At 36.0% G+C, this 9164-nt stretch overlaps 1 protein-coding gene across 2 annotated transcripts; it reads left to right on the top strand.

Moving 5' to 3' along the window:
• The first annotated feature begins 2195 nt into the window (after positions 1-2195).
• LOC104897552 (F-box only protein 6) lies at positions 2196-8675 on the top strand. 2 transcript variants are annotated; one of them, XM_019250446.3, is made up of 3 exons: positions 2422-2560; positions 3263-3382; positions 7191-8675. In XM_019250446.3, exon 3 carries the CDS (start codon positions 7249-7251, stop codon positions 8437-8439), a length of 1191 nt encoding a protein of 396 aa, XP_019105991.1. In that variant the 5' UTR covers positions 2422-2560; positions 3263-3382; positions 7191-7248; the 3' UTR covers positions 8440-8675. The 2 variants fall into 2 exon arrangements, with proteins under 2 accessions (XP_010682746.1, XP_019105991.1); XM_010684444.4 differs by lacking the exon at positions 3263-3382 and having other exon boundaries at positions 2196-2560.
• Positions 8676-9164: the final 489 nt, after the last annotated feature.

Genomic DNA, 9164 nt, shown 5'->3' with positions numbered 1-9164 from the left:
GACTTCAAGCTTGTACTAAAGTTTTAACCACTAAATCAAGTGATATTTGGTGTTATAATTTCAACGTGATATACTAATAAGTGAAAATCATAATTACCCGGGGAATCACCAGGGGCCTAAAACTAGTAGTATATATAACTAATATTGAAAATTCTCCAAGGTTAGGTTTTTCCTTGAGAGGTTTTTTTTTTTGTTCCCTCTAGAGCTTTTCCTTGGAGTGTTTTTTCCTGACCGACATCACTATGTCTTATCTGTTTTTTTAGGGTCTTTCCTTAATTCTTGACATTCTTTTTCTTTCTCTTTCATCTAATTTCTTCTTGGCCTCAATTATGAATTTTTTGTAGGGGTTTCCACTAGTGTTCTTACCGATGGTAAGCCCCAAAAGCTCTTAATTGTTTCCAATAAGTATATCCCATTCTTAAGATGATATTTATTCTAGTGTGTACTGTTCAATTTCCATATTTGTTCATTTAATGGATGAAGATCTAACAACCTATATTCTTTATAAGAATCTAGAAGACCGTGGAAGTATTTTCACCCAACTGACTATGCATCAACGGAAGTTAAGCCGAATAAGAGCGACCTAACATATTGTATTGATTCAGATGAAGTTTTTGCTAAGGTATTTTTAATAGAAATTTGCTATGTATTCAGTTCTAGATTGTTATGTACTTGTATTGGAATTTTTGAAATTTCAGGAACTGATTGTAAGTAGTGTTTACCTATTCATTATTAATGAAATTTTTTTTCTTCATGTAAAATAAAGTAATAAAAAATCTCCATAAAAGTATCATGAGTTATATATAAAGCCGACTATGACCAAATTTGCATTAAATATTGAACACTAATGTATTTGAGACACCAGAGAAACCAAAATGCTTCTAAACCAAATCTAATCCAAACGACCAATTGACATTTGCAAACGCAATCAGTATACATTCATAATACTATGCATATAAAGCGTGAAAGATTATTTCTTCACTTACTTCAAGAGTTTGAGTGAACAAATAAGTAAAAAGGAAATATGAAAAAAAAGAAATCTCATAGAGGTGATCAATTTGGGACCGACCCGGAAATCAACGGATTTTGGGTTACAATTTTGAACCTCGGTTCAGGCCCAACCCGATTTTGGGCAAAAAATCAGGGTGATGAACAACCTAAATTCACAAATCTAGGTTAAATTAAATTCCGGCTCGAAAATGATTTGAAAAGCCTGCTTGGCCCACCCTGAACTAACCCATGTTGGCGCAAAATTTCAGGTTGAGGCATTGGCCCGAAATGACCTATCTTTTATCGTCAATGTCCGACCCGATCCATGAAGACATCTATATTTAAATAACCAAAAAAGTAAGCTAAATCAATCTTACTCGTGTGGACCCGGTTCACGTTAACATTAGTGTGCACCAGTCAAAACAACGTATCATTACTGAACAATCCACTATATCATGCGAAAATCCACTATATTACGCGAATATCCACACTATATCATGTAGAAACTCAGTATATTATTTAGACATATTCACTATATAATTCACACACACACTATATCATACATAATCTCACATTATCATTTAGACACACACTATATCATACTGAAACTAATTATATCATTCAGATATATACTATATCATGCAGAAACTCACTATATCATTCAAACACACACTATATCAAGCATAAGCTCACTATATCATTCAGACACTCACTATATCATGCAAAAACTAAATCATGCCATATATTACACTATAACACGTGTCATGATATATACTACACAACTTAGATCTTCTTATATGTTAAAACATTTTAATTAATTTCTCTATTATATTGCATATAATTTCACATTATGTTTCCCGTTAATATAATATACTATATTGTATATAAGTTCACTATATCTCTGTAGAACACACTATATGAAGTTAATATCTTACCAATCTGGTACATACTAGAGTTAGTGTACACCTGGTCCATTTGAGTTTTTTTTAAAGTTAAATATAACACACTTGACATATTTGGGTGTTTTTTTTTTCTTTTTCGAGTTGGGTGTTTATACATGGGGAGGTTGTTTGCGTACGGATGAATGCAAAGCAATGATATATAGGCAATTAACCATATATCGCACGGTTGATATATTGACATTGTAAAAAACTTCCGATTTACATTTTTACACAGATTGAACAACATAAACACCAATAATAAGAAGAAAAAAAGGCAGATAAAGCCACACAAAGACAAAGAGCAAAGGTATGAGGTGGAGTGAATGAGAGAGAGAGAGAAAACTGATGAGAGAGAAAGAAATGGAAAAGAGGAAGAAGGTTAAGGCCGTGTTTGGTTTTGATTTTTGTTGCTTCTTTTCCAGTATCTTTCTTTGAGAATAGGAGGAAAATTCAGCAAACAAACAAACAATAAATATAAATAAAAATAAAAAAGAAGGTGTTTTTATGGAAGAAGAGATTGCCATGCTAAGACAGCTTCTTTCTCAATTTCATGAACTCTCTCAACTCTACGGCTCTCATACGACACCGTTTCATCCTCATCCTCTTCTCTTTTCTCCTTCTTCACCCAGGTTTTTTTTTTACTCTATCTCCTTTGATTTTTGTATTATTTCATCTGATCCAATTTTGTGGGTTAAAGTTTGTTTATGGGTTAAAGTTTGTTTTTTTGATTTTATAGTGTTTTATGGCTTTTTTTTTTAATTTGTGGGTTTGTTTGTTTTAGTGCATTTTTCTTAGTTGTTTGTGGTAACAATTGATTTCATTTGTTAATGATTATGATATTTAGGTATGAATTTTTTTGATTATTTTCTTGTTTTTGTGTTGAATTTAGCTATTTACTTATGCTACTTGTTGGTTGTTTTTTTTTTATTTAATTATTTTGTGGGTTTGGTTTGGTTTGGTACACTTATGAGTTGTGAAACTCTCTTCAAGAAGCAAAGATTAATTGGGATTTTTTTTTTTTTTGAAAATAGTTAGTTTTGTGGGGTTTAGCTAATTTTCAAGTTCTGATTATAATTGTTTGAGGTTAGTCCATGGTTTTGAGCTTGGAAATTTAGCAATGATGATGATGATGAACTATGCAAGAATAACAGTGATTTTCTTCTTATAATGGTAGTCTTTATATAATAGGAGTAGAAGAAACTCTGTTGAGAAGAATGAAACAAAGCATTAAGAAAATTAACCCTAGATACTTTTGAGATCTTTCGTCCTTCCGTTACGAGTGAAGAGATAGATAAATAGATGTAATAACCTGCTGGGGTTGATTTTTACAGGTGAGTTGTTTCTATATGCTATCAGAGTAGTTGTGAGGTTTTTGACGAGGAGGCTTGGACGTGGTGGTTGTTTATGGCAATGTATGTTTAGTTAGTGGCTCAAGTGTTTTAGCCTTTTAGGTAAGTAACGGTTTGTTTTTGTTCCTCAAGGTTTTGGTTGGCATGCTATGATGAATTCGATGGATATTACTCTTGGGTTAAGAATATAATTTTCACTTAAGATACTGAAACCTTGGGGAAATCATGATATGAAGGGAAATTAAAGGGTAGGGAACTAGGGTTGAAACCTAGATGGGACTTGCTCCAAATTAAGTCGGAGGATGGATGATGTGACATTTATTCCTCAAATGAAGAAAATAATTTCCGCCATAGAGAAAAAGTCTCCAACCCAAGAAAATGATTCTCCATCATTGAAAGCAGATTGTATAATTTCAAAATCCCGTTTACTAGCAAAGGATAGATCCCCCAACCAAACACATCATTCCCCCCCCCCCCCCCCCTTAATCTCTTATGGGTTTCAAGGTGAGATTGTGATTATCATACTGATAAAAATGATCACTTCAGAATGCAAACTGGAATTTTGCTTTTACATGATGAGTAGTGATGAGTTGATGACTTCTTGCAGCCTTATAGTGGACTACTTTTCAGTTGCTTTCCTATTTCCATAGCTTTTTTTGGCAAAAGGAGTGGTTATATACACAGAAAATTATAATACAGTAAGAAAACTATGATAAAATAGAAATATTCAAATTTGAAACTTTAATGCTCCATTAAAGCACCACCTAGTAGTTAGTACGTATGTAGTTGAAGAAAGAGCTATATGAGAAAATATTTTGCTATTTATTGCTAGATTGTTATATATGTCATAACACGTGTCTATGTGAAATTATGAACACTCTGGTGTAATTAACATGGCACTTTTCATCAAAAAGGATGATTATGCTAGAGGGTTGAAGCATGTGTCTGTTTTTGTATATGCACCTCTTGAAATGTATCTTGAGTTCGCTGTATTCATCTCAAAAGTAACAACGAAGCCATTACATGACTGCACAATGTTTTAACTAATGCAAGATCTGGGGTGGAGTGTCAAGATTTATTTACATGACTGCACAATGTTTTAACTAATGCAACATCTGGGGAGGGTTGTCAAGAATTTATTTACATGAGCTTTTCTGGTTAGATTATTTCCTTGATTGAAACATGCATTTTATAAATGGTAACATGATTGGAGATGAGGTTGACCTTTAAGGAGTTACTAGAAGGATAAATGAGTAGCAGATAATGACAACAGGGTTCTGTAAGGCCAGTAAATGAAGTTATACATCGGTTTAAAGGGAATACAAAAAACTTAAAGCATAACAATTGTTGACAAAGTAGTTTTTATGAACTAATGATGAGGTGATGCCGAATGATGTTGATGTTTGTTGTTGCTAGGGCTTCTTATTTCCCTATATGAAGCATGTAAAGATAAAGAGGAGGAACGGGGTTAGAAACTTAGGAAAGGGAGAGGAAAGAGGCAGAGTAGCTTATTTCCTAATTGTAGCGTGTTGGTTATAGAGTGATAGAAAGGAGGAAGGAGGATAGAGAGGGAAAGTGAGGCAGAGAAGTCTTTGGCTTTGGTTGAGGAGCTCTCTGTTCTGATTGATCCTGCCAGCATACTGATGTGATTGGCATAGAACACTGTTTTACCGAGAGAGAGGTGATTTAATTTTTTTAATTTTTCATTTTCTAGCATAAGGCTGTGTTTGGTCTGGATGAGAATTATATTTATGGAAGATACACTTAAACAAATTAGCAATCAAACTTCTTTTTCCTTTATTAGGGTAAGTTAGGTTTGTCGTGGATTTGCCGTATATTATTTTTAGAATATGAGGTATCACTCTCAATGCTTCCGAAATATGTTACCCAGAATGTATAGATCTGCGCATCATGTAAAGAAAAAAGAATTTTAGTAAATTGGCTCCAAGAGAGTATAACACTGCGAGTTCATGTATTTAATATTATGGAATCCCGTCTTCCTGTTAGAAATATTTACGCCCTCCGATTCTCAATAAACTAAACATTTGATTATGGTCAAAGATTGTTAACTGGACTGTATTTTTCTAGCTATCACTTTTTGTGATACGTAATTAAAGATATTTATGGTCTAAGGCGTATCTTGGACTCAGAGACCACAAAAGTTCAATCTCTCATTATTTGAGAAACAAAAGGAGTAATATTGTTCCGACGCTTAGATTTGGTCAGAGAGCTAACCAGTAACTAGCTCTCGAGGCAATATATTATGTTCTAACTACTCCTGAAGTTCTTGTTTAACTATCATGTGCTTATATTTGCAAACTTAAGGGCCACTGCAGAGTCAGAAATGTGCTATATTCAGTATATTGACTTGGTTATAACTTAAAGTTTTAGACTCAGCACCAAGCTATGTTACTCGAACTATTCATTTTATCAGAAGTACCCGTATTGTGTCCTTGTCATTTGACATGGATATGGATAATTCGGCACTTATCTTGGGCCAAAATCATGAGAAAAAAACCATACATAGCTGAGTCGAACACTTAGACATGTATGCTTATCCAACATATACCTCTTCTAGAATAATAGGCCACATTTGAATTGAGAGGTTAAAGCGTATCCTTTTTTAACCTTTTTTTCCATCAATATATTAATGTAAAATGTGTGAAGTGATAATAGCAAAAGAGTACCTTTAAGGATAATCTAGGAATCATATATCTATATTATTACTCATTATATCGCTAAATTAATGGTGAAAATTAGTGCCCTTTGACCACTTAAGTCATATGTAGTCTATCACGTTGAAAGTGCAGGAGTATTTCAATCGAGGACGACATGGATTTAGTAATGAACTGGTGACTAAGTGGTCTGGATGACTGAATTTGAAGGGAAGGGGAGGAAAAGAGACTAGACTTCTAGTTTCCCTTATTTGGATGGATACGGAAGGGAATTTGAGGAATTCATCCTTTGCTCCTACATAACGAAATCCTTCCAATGTTGGGAAGTTTTTGGGGAAAGAAATGGAAGTTCGCATCTTTTTTCAATTCCCCTCCTTCCTCTTCCCCTCCACCCCTGCCCTTTTTTCTCTCTGTATGCTCTCTAACTGTAGTCTTGATATGAAGGCAAGGAACATGTTGTCTCCCATGTAACTTTGTGATTCCAAGCCTTTAAAGCATCTGGTTGATGTATAGTACAATTGCTAATGAATGTTATATAAAGATGCTAGTAAACTAGATTTACGAGTATTAAGTTTGGTACTCTCTCAGCTTCTAGTAAGGCATTTTGGCCAAGTATTTGTTTCATAATACAAGACAATCTACAATACCAATGCAATTTAGATACCACTTTATAATATGAAGGAAAGATTACAGCTTATTTTATATTCTCAAATACAATATTTGATCGTCCAGATCTCTCCATTACTTTCTGTTTCATTATAGGAAAAAGCCCAAATTGGGTGTTATTGTAATGACTAATGAATATGTGTACCGTCTTGGATAGAAGTCAAATATTGTGTATATATATATGGATGTACTTGAGATTATAGCTAAGAAATATTTAATAGCTCATAGGGTGGATATGTGGAGATGGAAAATGACAGTGCCATTTACATGCTGTATAGCATACAGGCCACTACAGAGCAGTTTATCCTATGCTGATCACAGGGATTGTTTGTTGACAGAACTCCAAATATCAACTGTTGCACTCCCACTCTTATTCTCAGCATTTGAGATAGGATGGAAATATTCTCCTTAAAGGACAAATGAGCTCCTTAATAACTGCTGTTGAAATTTGGCTGTATCTGGCAGAAATTATACTATTTATGTTGATCCTAACGAGTATAGTGCAGATATGTTTCCCACCTGTGTACATTTTTTTATTTGCTATACCCATTTCAATCTTAAAATTTCAGATGCTGTTTCCTCAATCTTGATGACAATCTTGTTGAAGAAAACTGCAATAGTGTCATCATGGCAGCTGAAAAACCTGGTATGTTAAAGATGGTCGATCATTATAATCCACCACCGACCAAGAAATCTCGGAAAGAACGAAAACGCAGAAAGCATACTGGATTGCCGAATTCATATGAAAACCTGAATCCAGAACTCTGGAAGGATCTTCCTGAGGACCTTTTAGAAGCAGTGATTGCTAGGCTTCCTGTCGCTACATTCTTCCGCTTCCGTTCTGTGTGTCGGAAATGGAATGCCTTGCTTACCTCACGGAGCTTTTCAGAACACTGTGCCCAAGGGTCTCAGTCCCAACCATGGTTTTACACTATCACTCATGAAAATGTGAACACGGGGGCCATTTATGATCCTTCCACAAAAAAATGGCGCCACCCCACCATCCCTTCACTCCCTCCAAAGGTTATCCTGTTGCCAGTTGCTTCTGCTGGGGGTCTCGTCTGTTTCCTTGACATAGGTCATCGTTACTTCTACTTATGTAATCCTCTGACCCAGGTCTGGAAGGAGCTCCCCCCGAGATCTGTTAAGGTCTGGTCCCGTGTTGCGGTCGGTATGATCCAATATAGAACTTCAACCACACAGGGCTACAAGATCCTATGGTTTGGTCGTGATGGTGAGTATGAAATTTATGATTCTCTGAAGAATACTTGGGCACGTCCTGAGAATTTGCCTTCAGGTATCAAGCTCCCACTTTCACTCAACTTTAGGTCGCATACGGTGTCTGTGGATGCTACCATATACTTCATGCATTCAGATCCGGATGGGGTTGTGTCCTATGATATGGTGAGCGGGGTTTGGAAACAACACCTCATCCCGACTCCACCAAACTCGACCGACCACAATCTTGCGGAGTGTGGAGGCCGAATTTTTCTAGTGGGTTTACTGACAAAGAATGCCGCCACGTGTGTGTGCATATGGGAGCTTCAGAAGATGACGCTCTTATGGAAGGAGGTTGACAGAATGCCAAATGTCTGGTGCTTAGAGTTTTACGGAAAGCACGTGCGAATGACTTGCTTGGGCAACAAGGGTTTGCTCATGCTGTCACTGCGGTCCCGACAGATGAACCGGATTGTCACTTATAATGTGGCGAAACGGGAGTGGCTGAAGGTACCCGGGTGTGCTCTTCCACGTGGGAGGAAACGCCAATTTATTGCTTGTGGAACTGCTTTTTACCCTTGCCTTACTGCTGTTCCTTGATACTGTTTAGCTTGGGTAATGAGCGTGTAATATAGCGAGTTGCTACATTTTTCAGTTGCCTTTCCCATTCCCCAGCTTTGAATATGTGAAAGATTTGATTTTGTATTTGGAGATTCACAAAACTGAGACCCTGACGTGCAATCATGTATTGTTGTGAAATTTGTTGCCAAAAAAAACATTAGATGGCTTCCTGTAAAATTGATAAAGATACTAGTTATTATGTGTCTCGTCCCTGACATTGGTTTGCCTTTGTTCTAATGTTGTGAGATAGACTTTGGATCTCCTTGTTTAAGACATAGGTGATGATGCGCTAGTGAAAAATATCAGAGCTTGTTGGAAATTATACATGAGGTTTTAAATCTCATGTGGTGACTATTGTGGTTGCGGTGAACGTCGCAAAACCACTTCCGTAGGCTTGTGGCCCGTTTGCCACTGTCGAGGCGTTATATCGAGGTTGAGATTCCACTGCCACTGTCGAGGCGTTATATCGAGGTTGAGATTCCACAGAAGGAGAGATTCTCGTCGTCGGTGTCGGTAGTAGTTAGTATTATTGGGAGCCAATTCTACATTAGTTATGTTCTATATATCCCTAATAGTTTGGATAAGATTAGAATTGCCTTCTTTTAAGCTAACACTATTATTCTGCTACAAGCCTTATTTTGTAGATAGTGTTCTTTATTATATGGCCTCCTAACGCAATTAGGTCTTTGTATTTTCACTACATA

Source organism: Beta vulgaris, chromosome 6, assembly GCF_026745355.1.
Source record: "Beta vulgaris subsp. vulgaris cultivar EL10 chromosome 6, EL10.2, whole genome shotgun sequence".
NCBI lineage: Eukaryota > Viridiplantae > Streptophyta > Magnoliopsida > Caryophyllales > Amaranthaceae > Beta > Beta vulgaris.
This window is presented reverse-complemented; position numbering and strand designations above follow the sequence as displayed.

Coding starts and splice junctions, on each gene's coding strand:
- LOC104897552 (XM_010684444.4), top strand. CDS start 2,436: ATGGAAGAAGAGATTGCCATGCTAAGACAGCTTCTTTCTCAATTTCAT. Junction 2,561..7,190: donor TTTTCTCCTTCTTCACCCAG/GTTTTTTTTTTA, acceptor TTAAAATTTCAG/ATGCTGTTTCCTCAATCTTG.